Source organism: Taudactylus pleione, unplaced genomic scaffold (genome assembly GCF_031769625.1).
Source record: "Taudactylus pleione unplaced genomic scaffold, aTauple2 ptg000205l, whole genome shotgun sequence".
In the NCBI taxonomy this organism is placed as follows: Eukaryota; Metazoa; Chordata; class Amphibia; order Anura; family Myobatrachidae; genus Taudactylus; species Taudactylus pleione.
This window is the reverse complement of record NW_028284607.1, coordinates 4,564,828-4,579,689: the sequence shown is the minus strand read 5'-3', so window position 1 is coordinate 4,579,689 and position 14,862 is coordinate 4,564,828. Positions and strand designations below refer to the sequence as shown.

Sequence of the window (14,862 nt, the reverse complement as noted above, 5' to 3'; positions counted from 1 at the left end):
TAAGGGGCCAAAGTAATGGGACAAACTAAACAATTCTAAATAGAACTTTCACTTTTTAGTACTTTGTTGCAAATCCTTTGCAGGCAATTACAGCCTGAAGTCTGGAACGCATAGACATCACCAGACGCTGGGTTTCATCCCTGGTGATGCTCTGCCAGGCCTCTACTGCAAATGTCTTCAGTTCCTGCTTGTTCTTGGGGCATTTTCCCTTCAGTTTTGTCTTCATCAAGTGAAATGCATGCTCAAATCGGATTCAGGTCAGGGGATTGACTTGGCCATTGCATAACATTCCACTTTTTAGCCTTAAAAACTCTTTGGTTGCTTTTGCAGTATGCTTCAGGTCATTGTCCATCTGCACTGTGAAGCGCCGTCCAATGAGTTCTGAAGCATTTGACTGAATATGAGCATATAATATTGCCTGAAACACTTCAGAATTCATTCTGCCATTTTTGTCAGCAGTCACATCATCAATAAATACAAGGGAACCAGTTCCATTGGCAGCCATACATTCCCACGCCATGACACTACCACCACCATGCTTCACTGATGAGGTGGTATGTTTTGGATCATGAGCAGTTCCTTTCCTTCTCCATACTCTTCTCTTGCCATCACTCTGGTACAAGTTGATCTTTGTCTCATCTGTCCATAGGATGTTGTTCCAGAACTGTAATGGCTTTTTTAGATGTTGTTTGGCAAACTCTATTCTGGTCTTCCTGTTTTTGTGGCTCACCAATGGTTTACATCTTGTGGTGAACCCTCTATATTCACTCTTGTGAAGTCTTCTCTTGATTGTTGACATTGACACATATACACCTACCTCCTGGAGAGTGTTCTTGATTTGGCCAACTGTTGTGAAGGGGTTTTTCTTCACCAGGGAAATAATTCTTCTGTCATCCACCACAGTTGTTTTCCGTGGTCTTCCGGGTCTTCTGGTGTTGCTGAGCTCTCCGGTGCGTTCTTTCTTTTTAAGAATGTTCCAAACAGTTGATTTGGCCACACCTAATGTTTTTGCTATCTCTCTGATGGGTTTGTTTTGATTTTTCAGCCTAATGATGGCTTGCTTCACAGATAGTGGCAGCTCTTTGGATCTCATATTGAGAGTCGACAGCAACTGATTCCAAATGCAAATGTTACACCTAGAATCAACTCCAGACCTTTTACCTGCTTAATTGATAATGAAATAACGAGGGAATAGCCCACACCTGTCCATGAAATAGCTTTTGAGTTGATAGTCCCATTACTTTTGGCCCCTTAAAAAGTGGGAGGCACATATAGAAACCGTTGTAATTCCTACACCGTTCACCTGATTTGGATGTAATTACCCTCAAATTAAATCTGAAAGTCTGCAGTTAAAGCACATCTTGTTTGTTTCATTTCAAAGCCATTGTGGTGGTGAATAGAGGCCAACATATGAAAATTCTGTCAATGTCCCAATAATTATGCATCTGACTGTAAAAGCACTCGAATAACAAGGAAAACACTTTGCTTTGAACCAGTGTCTGTATGGAACTCCTAATGTACTCTAAGAGATTACCTATTCTACATTCCCAGTATGGAACATCCGGTGTAGTGCAAGGGCTTACCTATTCTACATTCTCAGTATGGTACATCCAGTGTAGTGCAAGAGATAACCTATTCTACATTCTCAGTATGGTACATCCAGTGTAGTGCAAGGGCTTATACCTATTCTACATTTTCAGTATGGTACATCCAGTGTAGTGTAAGGGCTTACCTATTCTACATTCTCAGTATGGTACATCCAGTGTAGTGTAAGGGCTTACCTAAGCTGCATTCTCAGTATGGTACATCCAGTGTAGTGCAAGGGTTTACCTATTCTACATTCTCGGTATGGTACATCCAGTGTAGTGCAAGGGCTTATACCCATTCTACATTCTCTGCATGGTACATCCAGTGTAGTGCAAGGGCTTACCTACTCTACATTCTCAGTATGGTACATCCAGTGTAGTGCAAGGGCTTACCTATTCTACATTCTCAGTATGGTACATCCAGTATAGTGTAAGGGCTTATACCTATTCTACATTCTCGGTATGGTACATCCAGTATAGTGTAAGGGCTTACCTATTCTACATTATCAGTATGGTACATCCAGTGTAGTGCAAGGGCTTAACTATTCTACATTATCAGTATGGTACATCCAGTGTAGTGCAAGGGCTTACCTATTCTACATTATCAGTATGGTACATCCAGTATAGTGTAAGGGCTTATACCTATTCTACATTCTCAGTATGGTACATCCAGTGTAGTGCAAGGGCTTATAACTATTCTACATTATCAGTATGGTACATCCAGTGTAGTGCAAGGGCTTACCTATTCTACATTCTCAGTATGGTACATCCAGTGTAGTGCAAGGGCTTACCTATTCTACATTCTCAGTATGGTACATCCAGTGTAGTGCAAGAGATTACCAATTCTATATTCTCAGTAGACACGTTGATGTACACAAATCAACCTTCTATACCATATAAAATTAACGTAGTGTGTTCTGTACCATATGGCTGATAATGGCAATGCAACTGCAGGATAAATATTGGTTTCTTTCTGTATATAATAGACAACTGCACAGTATGCCAAATTTTATGTCCAGAAATGACTAACTACGAATTATCATTTTCAATAAGCACAAACAGTAGACAGGCCCACCTAATACCTGGGCAAGAGTTTCTTTAGAACTGTAAGCAGGAATAGTCCTCACCTGTTTTATCAGCATGTATGTTTTACACATAATTTTTTCAATCTTGGCCATATCATATGTTGTGACTTTTTGACCCTGTTGCCAAACACGATATGCCTCAAGAAGCAGACTCTTACTGCTCTCCGTATCATCTAATAGCTTGCGCTTGCGGCTGAGTCTGTGTGGAGTGTCCTCCATTTGCTGAGGTGTGTGCTGCACTGGCTCTTTGTTCCCTGCAGTCAGCTGATGCTTAGAACTAATGCTCAGTTCTTCTAATGATAACTCTGGACCCTCAAGTCCCTTGTCTTTGAGAATTCTAGCAGTATCCCTCCGGCACTGGTCCACGTGTTTATCAGGATTGCAGGAATGCCCATCATAGTCCATGGGTTCAGATGACTGAAGCTTAACTGCCTCTTTCACAGTCCTGGCTTCTCCAGTTTCCATGGCCTGGGAGGCAGACACTTGGGCTGTCTCTTTGCTCCCATTCTCAGTACCTGGAGCTGCCCCTTCACTCAGACCCAAGTTCTTTCTGGGTGGTGCATCTTTCCGGTCCTCTGGTGTGGGCCGGCCCGACACGTCTGTTGTCATGGAAGCCGTAAAGAACGAGCTGGGGTCCAAACTCTTGGGATCCTGATGGGAGACACCGAATGATTAGCAATGCCTTATTATTATTATTAATTATTATCATCCTTGATTTATATGGCGCCACAAAGGTTCCGCAGCGCCTTACACACCTCACGTGCTTCTCCTCCCCCTACTTATAGTATCATTTACTCCTAACTCCCCACAACGGCACCTAACACCTGGTTGCTCATGTCCTGCTGCTTGTGTTATGCATCTAGGTTTATAAACCATGTCCTTGTCCTGTATTGTTTTATATTACTATTAATTGTTTTTCTTGTGTGCTCATTTATGTACTTAATACAATTTTCCAGTAAAAGCGATGCCATTTAGTTTATTAAATATAAAGCACCATATTAGGTGTGTAGTTACATTTTAGGAAATGGTCACAATTTAATTAATACATTTTGCCGGAATGAATACATATCTTCACTAATAATAATAAACAATCACCACACTTCATACCAGCTACACCTCAGAGCATGTGTGGATCATGATCCCAGATACGGAAACAGAAAACACACTACAATAAATACAGGAAGATGCTATGGAACAGATGGCCGTCTCCTTCCTTACCCCAGACAGGTCACTCAGTGTGTCCTCCAACACTTTTACGGTGAGAATGAAAGCTCTCTGTGCCAGAACCTGACGATCCACATCCCGCAAATACTTCCTGCAAACAAGGGAAAAGGTTGGTTGTTATCCATCGTGTGCTTCCTGGAGGCAATACAGGACAGTATGCATGTAAATAGTGCCACTTCATATCTCAAATAAAGCCATGATGAGATAGTAAGACTACGCCCATATTAAACAAAGAAATCCCATTATTTGTGCCATGTGATTTGTTTGTTGATAGGGAACATGCATGGCACACTATGGCTTCCTATGTCCAGTATAGAGTTCCATTACGGATGATTGCAGACCATATTATCCATATTTATGCAGAATTCCACTAAATAAAAAACAAAAACACAATCTGAACACTATATCATGAAATGAGTTTCATTATCTGCCATACTGACATCAGTGGAGGTGCCAAAACCACTACACTGAAGGTTATACTGCATTTCTTATTAACAGTAATTTATGTAACTCACACATATTGTGCAGCACTTTACAGAGAATAGGAAACCCACGCAAAGACACAACATACAAATTCCACACAGATAAGACCTTGTTTGGGATTGATACTCTGGTGCTACTGTATGAGGCAGTAATGCTAACCACTATGCCAGCACCAGCAACGTCCGAAATATGACCTAGGTGACACATGTGACAACTTACCCAGGAGACCACGTACAGTGAGAGGATCAGAAAGTGTGTAACTGACCATAAAATGGAAAGGAACAATGGAGTGAATGGGACTTAATAGAAGAGCAAGACTCACAAGGAAGGTAGGGGCATGTATGACACAGTAGAGCAAAGCTGAGATAGGGAGGACAGGGTCAGTTGCATATTTAGGGCCTGATCCTGCAAGGAAAGCAGTTGCTAATACGCACGCAATCGGCCGATTGTTGAGTACTGCGCATGCACTGCAGTGTGCGTGCACGATCCGGCCACTGCGATCGAAACTGCAGTAACTACACAGACCCATAGCAGAGTGACTGACAGGAAGTGCCGTTTGTGGGTGGTGACGGGGGGGTGGCGGACGAACACAGGCGTACCAGTCTGTTTCAATGCTGTTGCATGGGCATGCAAATTATCCACTGTGATACCAATACGCAGCCTGGGGCCTCATAGTGTGTGCTGAAGTTAGCAATTCCTGAGTGAGGTCTGACCTGCCTTAACTTTGCGTATGGGTCCGATGGTACCGAAGTTTTCGCAGTCTTGCTAACCATCACGGATGTGTGTGTAGGTGAAGTGGACGTCCTTATGTAGTGCTGAGTTTGCAAAGGCTATCGCTATGAATTAGCATACTATCGCAGTTGAACTGCGTGCATACGCTATAGTGCGATCAGTAGTGAATCAGGCCCTTAGTCATAAAAACCAATGTGAAAAAAACACTGGGTTATCATGAAGCTACTACAGACTTGATCTGGGATCTATTGCTAAACTTACCTCAACCAGCCAGTCTCTCAGAAGGAAAGTAACTTTTATATTAACAAAAAGCATACAGTTGTGTCCCAGTTCTGGCAAGGGCTTCATTATTTTTGGGCTTACTCAGACTACATATGTGCTGGTACTGTGCTCTATTTAATGTATACATCTATATTGTTGGCCATTGAAAATGGTTTATATTGCAATCATTTCTAAATAAAACTTTTCCCCGGAACATCAGTGAGGAGTGTAGAACATTATAGGGGAGATGTATCAAACATTCGAGAGAAAGTGGAGAAGTTGCTCAGAGCAACCAGTTTCTAGCTGTGATTTATCTAGCAGTATATAAAATGACAGTAAGAAGCTGATTGGCTGCCATAGCAGATACATTTAGATTTATTGCATAAGAAAGGATCTCTATTTATTGTGGAATACATTTCCAAATTACCACTGTCTTGTGTTCCCATGCAATAAATCAGGAGTGGTGTAAATGACATACAAGGTCGCTTTATCCCTATAATATATGGTATAAATAGGAGTAATATTCCCCTTCCTTATTGAATTGGATATATAAACATTCTCATGGTCCATACAATGAAATGATAGAATCTGTCTAACAACCATTAACCTATGATATGAGATAATCTATACATAGATCTACTGTGAAACAAGTATATATTTTCAGCACTGTGATTTATATTAGTAAAATAAGAGATTTATGAGATGAGAACCAAACTGATGGACGCAATATTTTAACTATTTACACTGTAATCACTTTTTTCATTTAAATTTCACTGACATATTTTAAAGGAATTATTAAAAGTTATATTTTAGTTTGTATTTTGAGTCACAATGAGATACTATTTAAGGCAATATTCTTATTACCAATCTGTGAGTGCCACATAGAGGAACACCTTTTTCCTTTTATCTTGGCTGCCATGGGCAACTGCAACTCGCGAAGTGTTGATACATCTCTCCTCTATCTCTTTACAAGTGGTATTTTTAACATTGCCGGAGCAGCTAATTTAATCCGCATATGAAGGACACAATGATGCATCTGAGTGAATTACAATGGAGCCTATATAGGTTATGCGTGTCATTTAAAAATGTTGACCATACAAAACTAAATGTAAGGGAAGGGTATGCGCATATACAGTAAAGTGAGCCTAACACTTACTTCCCCTGATCAGGGGTCCTCTGAAGCATACACGAGATTTTCAGCAGCGTGTTGGAGTCTTTGAGCTGAGCCAGAACGTTCAGAAGGAGCACAATGGAACGGTTCATATGAGAAGCAAAACTGCCAGGGCGATCTATCTCATCCACAGGTATCCGCCAGATTCCCTGAAAGCCGGAGCAGAGAAATTTGTCAACTTTCAAAGTTATTGACATTTTCGTCAGGGTGCATGTAATAAATGCTAATTATATATATATATATATATATATATATATATATATATATACATATATACACACACACACACACGTATAAACATACAAATAGACACACATTTATAAACATACAAACATATATACACACACACTCACATATGTATAAACATACAAATATACACACACGCTAATATATATATTATTATTATTACTACATTTTATTTATAGGGCGCCACAAGTGGTCCGCAGCGCCGTACATACAGTAAAGGGTGCACATTACATTACAATACAGTAACCAAAATACAAACAGAACACAAGTAACAATTAGCAACACAATTCTCCATACACAGTACAGCTCTGAAGGTGAAGGCTGTCATAGAAGTGCTAGAGAAGAAGGCTGAGAGACAGTGGGGAGGAGGACCCTGCTCCTAGGAGTTTACAATCTAGGGGATTATATATACATACACACACACACCAGCGATTATACAAATACTACTCATAATACCTGGAAAAATATATGACTTACTGAACATGAAAACTTAGTCTAAACCCAGTGAATAATCTATTGTTTCTCTCACATGACCAAATGTTGCTGTAGTGTAGGTAATAGGTCACTTATGGCAAGCTATGTACACCCAATGGTGCACCCCAGGGGTTCCACAGGTCTCAATTCTCCCAATCAGGACTTACAAACTCCCATGAGACACTCATCTGCCAAACCCCAAGAGAAAATATAAAAAGAAACAAAGGCTGTTTACACTGCCAGACACAACCTCCTCTGTCCTTTCTGTTCATAATTACTATTGTAATAATGTTTATTTATATAGCACCTTTCTCCACAAGGGCTAAAAGTGTTTTACATTTGTAGGAAATACACCATATCAGATATCACAGATAGTTACAGTGGGTGAATACAAAAATATGAAACACAAATATATCTACAGAGTAATCAGTTACACAGTGTTCATCCCACCCATGACTGTACCAAGCAAGGCAGCCATCTTGGGCACACTACATAGGTTACAATGGGTAGGATAAGCAATGCATGGAAATATTACACTTTGAGGAAATAAAAGTATGAAATACAAAATACGGGTAGCAACAATTCCACAGAAAGCCCATCCTAAATAAAAAAGTACCAGGTGAGGCAGCCATTCTGGGTGCACTGCACATTACAATAGGCAGGTACACAATATATTCATAAAGAATCAGCAGTTTCATGGATTGTTCATCCCACTCAGAAAATAACCAAGCAAAGCAGCCATCTATTTTTAAGTCCCAAAGTGAGTGACTGAAACATTATAATAAAGTGTCCCTTTAGATGAATATAATTACCTTTCTTTGGTGTAACATTGGAAAAAGCTTCAAGTCCACAGGTATTTTCAGCTGATTTGATCTCTCTATGCTGAAACTCTCCACTGTCTCTATACACTGGGCCCCAAGTATTACGCATGATCTGGCTGGCTCTCCTCCTCGTTTGTGGGTTAGTTAGATTGTGCCTAATTAGTAAGCCACCCAAACATCTTGATCGAGTTGGTGTGGGAGGAAGAGGTGTGGGAGAAGGGAGAGGGAGACAATGGAGGATAACAGACTAGCGTTTACTTCTAATTCTCACTCTATATTTATGCCGTACCAGATGTAAGGGTGCTATGTCTAAACAGCAAAACAGGAATCAGGAGGCGTAAAACGACAAGGTCTGCAGGAGAACTTTAACACAATGTGCCTTCTAGAAGAAGAAATTGTGACATAATTGAAATTGCAAACTAATAGCATGCATGATGGATTGTCTATGGTGCCTCCAAAATTCTAATGTAATAAAAGATCTGCATTATCAATGCAATGACCTGACCCTGCTGCATAGTCTGCCATTCCAGCTGTACACCTGGTTTCCCTGATAGAACCTGGAGTCCTCAGATACTACTATAAGTAATAGTGACGTGATATAAAGTGACATCACTTTATATCATTTGTATACGATATACTAAAATATGGCAGGGAGGATTATGTTGTAGAAAATAAATCCATATTCAATGCTACAGCAAATTGCTTTGAAGCACCACAAGTGTCTACTGGTGTATGCATAAGGAAGTACGGATACCTGCAGGGTCATGGCCAGATGGAACAGGTGTAATGTGCCTTGGGGAACTTTGACGTGTGTCACATGGCTTCAACATGACATAGGGCTGGTAATACTGAACTGTGTAAATAGCAGACACCATGAAGGAGCAGGAACGGACACATTCCTCGTACACCGGCTTTACAGGTAAAGGCTACTAATAGGTGAATTTGCACTGAGCTGCCTCAGGGTGAGGTGTTCTTTGTTTTTTGTAAATGTCATTTGGGTAATCTAACACACCTATATATAGCCTAGAGCAGACCTGGCCATCCTGTGGCTCTCCAGCTATTGTGAAACTACAAGTTCCAGCATGGTTTACCAGCTGATCAATAAGAGGGTATGCTGGGACTTGTAGTTTCAGAATAGCTGGAGAGCCACAGTTTGGACAGGCCTTGCCTTGAGGAAGACAAGTGGAATATATGATACCCCAATCTATTGATAGCTTACTTAACCAGGTTGGCTTGTTCTGACATCAGTAAGCATATGTTGCATATATTGAATAGAAGTCCATTACTCATGAACAAATATTGACATGTCTGGCAAAACCACTGCTTCTCAATATTCTAATCCCATTATTACTCTTCCCAGGTTTATAACCTCTTCTTCATGCAAAGCCCACATATCCAGCGATAATTGTGCTTTACATAACCAAGTACTTGCAGCCTAAAGCTCTCAGACTAACTATATCATCACCATATTGCTACACTGTGATAAAGCTGGGCAGAAACAGCAGCTTTCTGGCACAAGCATGGTGTTCTGCTACCTGCAGAATGTTACAGTGCGAATATAATTGAAGAGGAGCAGAGTACAAGCTTGTGTGGTGGGGGTGGGGTGAGAAGACCAGGTTTTGGAATAGGTTTTGCCTTTTGCCTTCTCTCAGACTTGAAAGGCATCAGTTCCAGACTTTAGGGAGCAAAGAGAGTCCAATGCTGCTGAATAATTCATTCTTTTCCTGTGTGTGCACCCGCAGAGAAAACCAAACAGCAAACACAGGAACACAGCCAGCCCTGCTAAGGCAGTAAGGGAGGGGAAGTGGGAGAGATAAACAGAGTTACAGCAAGAAGACTAGAGCATCACTCAGGAGATGGAGAAAGAAGTCGAGCAAGCACTGATGCAAAGAAGGACAAGACAAAGAAATATTAGAGATGTGTATGAGAAAAGGAAATGTACACCTTGCCTGCCCCCGTAGATTCCACCCCCATCCTCACTTCCTGCCGTTATAAAGGATGAAGGCTGAGCCTGTCATTACAGAACTTTGCAAAGTCTAACTAGACCTATTTATAGATCAGTAGGAAAAGTCATTCAGCCAAATAAGAAGAGGTCTCCACTCCTACACACAGATCCAGATATACACAGCAACACATGGACACTGCCTGGAATGCAACAGTGAGAAACACATCTATGCATTCAGATATTACACATGGATGAAAAGAGATGTTATTTTGTTCTCTCTCTCTAATGTGTCAGTTCTGTTCCTGAACCAGTTGGGAACTTTGAGGAAGACCACACATCATGGCAGTGTGTCAGCCAACCACGTATCCATATAGAATACACACATTGAGGAATAGCCCCTGGAAGCACTACTACTGTACATAGTTTTACAAAACAGGTAACCACATACAAAGGCTAGAACACTTCTGAATACACCTACGCTGTGTGTCATTCTCAGTGGTGATCGTGCATAAACAGTGACAATCGAGCAGCCTTAACATCTGCATTTACAGAAGGGGGTGAAAAAAAACCCAAACAACTCACCATCACAGTAAAGAAAGGCCCCTCCAGTTGCACATCCCTCACAATGACTTCAAGCTACTCCAGAGTGGGGTGCAGCTGGCAGGGTGTGTGAGTGTGCAGGGAGGGGAGATGTGTGCAGCTCAGGCCTGGCACAGCCTAAGAAGCAGCACCAGGGGCTGAGCAGTGACAGGCTGTCTGTATCTTGCACAGCCTTCCGCTTCACACCCACGCACTCCCCTCTTCCCTCCTGACCCTGCACTAGTCCAGCTTGTTAGTGTGTGTGGATCTGTGTGTATGTGAGCTTCCTTAGCGCCGCCCATTGCCTGGAGCAACCAATCCCTCACAGTCAGTGTATCCTCCCACATGTACACCCACGCACACAGCCACAGTGACCGAGCTAATGCACCTAGCAAGCTGTGTACATACATCCTGTGTATACAAACAAATCTCTGCATATGCACTGACATCTAGCTATACATATGCACCCTTGGCATGCTGCACACATACAGCGTGTATGTACAAATATAACTAGTGGTCTCCATCTACTTTATGTCTGAGCACAGCTTGCCAAATGCATTAACTCAGTGACTATGCATAAAACATGCAGTGAATAGGATTTGTAAACTACGTACCAATATAATATGATTTAGGCTAAGCTGTCTGCTCATGGCCATAACACCCACATCCCGCTAGAAAATGTAAACATTTGTGTAGGTAAAAGCAATCACTACAACACCGTGATGACGAGATGCAGTGTAATCATTCCAAATGCTGCTCAGCAGGTAATAGTGAGTAGCCCATAATGCACTTGTGCATGACCAATACTGATACCGACAACTAACTATTATTACCTCACTGCTGGACCATACTGCAGCTTATTTACTGTTACCTGGGCGCCTCTCCACACCTACTATTACTTCCTCCCTCACATGACAGCACGATGCCTGGTAGTCTTTCTAGAACAAAGCCTGCACGATCTTACAATAACCATTTGCTCTTCTGGCCATAAATCGACCACTGCAGAATACTCAATAAAGTGCAATTATTTAACAAGAAAAAGACTCAAAAAGATGCATTTATTTAAAAAGAGAAAAAAGTACTTTTTGTAATTAAAAGTATACCCAAGGGAAAGATTAGCCAGTGCTATGTGTGCTGCTTGAGCACCCCTGATATTTATGCTGCCTCTATCTATGCATAGCATTTTCTGGTTGACATTCAGAACCCGGGGTAACATTTGCCTTACCAAGTGGCGGTTATGATGCATCACTCCTGACCCCATCCTACTCGCAGGCAGCACCCACCTCTGCCAGCGCTCCAGTAATGGCAAACAGCCGTCCTGTGGGTGCCGGCTTCATGACCCATGCCCTTGTCTTTGCCACAGAGCCAGATTAAGACCTCATGGGGTCCTCACCCTGATGTATTCATACAATGAATACCTCTTCTAGAAAAACTAGCTCTGAAGGAAAATCTTAAAAAGAACCCCCTTCCACTACAGAAACATAAAATAAATAACAAAGCAAACTAATCCATAAAGAAATAAAATACATAGAGGGAAATTTAATACGATCGTGTTGGTGTGATTTGCCTTTTTTCAGTGATAAACCAGTGGAGCAAATCGTGGGACAAACCGACGCTAGGGACAAGGTAAGTATGTACTGTGAGTGCTGGCGAGTATGAGTGACTCAGTGAGTGTATAATGCTCCGCATGCTGGTACATGTAGTTTTACATGTACCAACATGCAGGGGAGGATTGCTGAGACCACGACCCACCTGTAAAAAACAATATTACTTTTACAATACTACTAACCAATTGAAGTCAATGGGGAAACCGCTCACTGACTGAGAGGAGGAGGCTCACCTCTTTCAGACAATCAGCATTCAGCCAATGCATTTCTATGGGAAATGCGGTGGCTGGACCTGCATTCAGGAAATACCGTCCACAGAGGATGATACTGTGTCCGGTTGGTCCGCATTGGCGTTTTATTTCTCTTACCAAGACCAAGGATGCCTACATGGAAAGAAGAGGACCTGAACCAAGGGGTGGGCGAGTATGGATTTTTATTTACAGGTACCGAAGGTGGATTTGACTAGACAAGGGGACAAACCGGCGCTATGGACAAGGTAAGTATGTACTATGAGTGCTGGTGAGTGTTTCAGTGTATAATGCTCCGCATGCTGGTACATGTAGTTTTACCTGTACCGGCATGCAGGGGAGGATTGCTGAGACCACTACCCTCCTGTAAAGGACAATATTACTTGTACAATACTTATTAACCTTATCAACTCCGCACCCACCGACCAGGGGTCCGAAGGATAGCCTCGGCTTCAGCCTGCGCCTGGGGTACCGTAAAGAGGGGGACCAATTTTTTGGGGGGGTCCCTAACCCTCCAGGGATACCCAGCCTGGGCTGGTTAGTGTGGGGTGCAAATGCTTTGGCTGGGGGACCCCGTAAAGCGTGTCCCCCGGCTGCGGCATTACACCCCTGCTAATGGTGCCCGGTGCTGGTTCTAGAACTATATGGGTTCCAACTCTATTTTTACCTCGTATTTTTAGAACCAGCACCAGGTCCAAGAGCTCGGTGCTGGTTCATTAAATATGGGGGAGCCCTACGTTTTTTGTCCCCTGTATTTTTGGACCAGAGCCAGCTCAAAGAGTCTGCTGCTAGTTATGCTTTTGGGGTTGGGGGCACATCAATTTTTTTTAACACTTCTTTTTAAAAGCAGAAGAATACACAGATCTCACTGATCTGTGTATGCTTCTGCTGAACACACTGCAGGATTAGGGCATTGCTTAGCGATTTAGGGCCAAAACTAATGAATTTGCAAACGCCACAACACGACCATTATCACTATCAAATTACATTTGTCAGCCCAACATGCTTCCTAGTAAATTTGAGATTTGCTGTGGGAAACAATCGGCGATAAGCTCTGAGTTCTAATCACAGCCCAACAAGATTCTTAGTAAATTTCCCCCATAGAGTCTATTTAACTATAAGTGATAGAAGGGAACATTTTCAATCAACGGTGCCTGCAATTCTGTCAGCACAACTTGGCAAACCAATCCTATATGCAAATGCACAGTTACACCCACCCAGTTGCAAGTGGAGATAGTACTGAAATATCCTATATTCAACTTTGCCAGGGTACACACCGCCCCCTTTCCATTTTTGTGATTGCCATACAATATTAGGAGAATTTTTGTGACCGCCATACAATATGAAGAGAATTTTTCTGATCACTATACGCTCTACAGAGACCAAACACTAGAGACCATTTTTGTAACTGCTATATAATACAGATAACATGTTAATTACCACCATATAATACAGAAAACATGTGAATAACCACTATACAATACAAGAGTAGTTTCGAGTGCCATTTGTTTATTCTCCCTGTGTTTGCATGGGTTTTCTCCGGGTGCTCCGGTTTTCTCCCACACTCCACAAATATACTAGTAGATTAATTGGCTCCCAACAAAAATTCATTCTAGTGAGCATGTGGTAGAGAATATAGAATGTAAGCTCCACTGGGGCAGGGACTGATGTGAATGGTCAAATATTCTCTGTAAAGTGCTGTGGAATATTTGTGCGCTAGTGGAGTAAGTTCATCCCAGATGCCCGGAGGCAAGATATGCCAGGTACACAACTACAGCCCTAAGTGAGGTGAATATGTTGTGGTTCTGCCCCTATATAAATAACTGGTAATTATCATAGCAGCCTCATTCAACATAATTGACCCCCATATAAACAGTTCCTTATCCCCATCATTAATTCCATTCGCATTCATTACCTCCCTTAATGTTAATTAAACCCCCAAAAAGCATTAACTCCCACCTGGCAGCACCCGCTTGAACTCTGCCAGGTCAGCGCAAACAGCCAGGCAAAAACCCTCTGTGCACCCAGCATGATATTGGACGTTACTCTCTGTGGCTCATCTCCAGCGGCTCCTCACTGGTGGGAGAGTCTGTCAGTGGCGCAGTATACACTGTGGTCTAAGGGTGGCCATCAACCGTCAATGGTTTCAAAACATCAATGGTGGTCGACCGATGTTAACTTGTTTTGTCATCAATGTTCTACGCCATCGATGGATGAGTGGAAGCCAATTTTATTTTCCCTTAACAGGACGGAGTTTTCTCCGCCCCCCCCGGCGCCTGCTAAGAAGTCCTGCCTCATTTTTAATTGGCCTGCGGCCTGCCGCGCCCCCTGCAGCAGTGGCCATCAACGGAGTGCAAACCATGGATGGGTTACCATAGATGGTTTTTGTGCCGTTGATGG

General features: G+C 42.2%; 1 protein-coding gene across 5 annotated transcripts in view; it reads right to left on the bottom strand.

The window, feature by feature from the left end:
• CABIN1 (calcineurin binding protein 1) overlaps nucleotides 1-14,862 on the bottom strand; it is a 242,372-nt gene that overhangs the window by 30,404 nt on the left and 197,106 nt on the right. For all 5 annotated transcript variants that reach the window (XM_088477855.1, XM_088477854.1, XM_088477857.1 and 2 more), the window contains 3 exons: nucleotides 6,528-6,691; nucleotides 3,890-3,986; nucleotides 2,714-3,322 (listed from right to left, as the gene is read on the bottom strand). In XM_088477855.1, coding sequence (XP_088333981.1) covers nucleotides 2,714-3,322; nucleotides 3,890-3,986; nucleotides 6,528-6,691 — 870 coding nt within the window. The remainder of the gene's footprint in view (nucleotides 1-2,713; nucleotides 3,323-3,889; nucleotides 3,987-6,527; nucleotides 6,692-14,862) is intronic.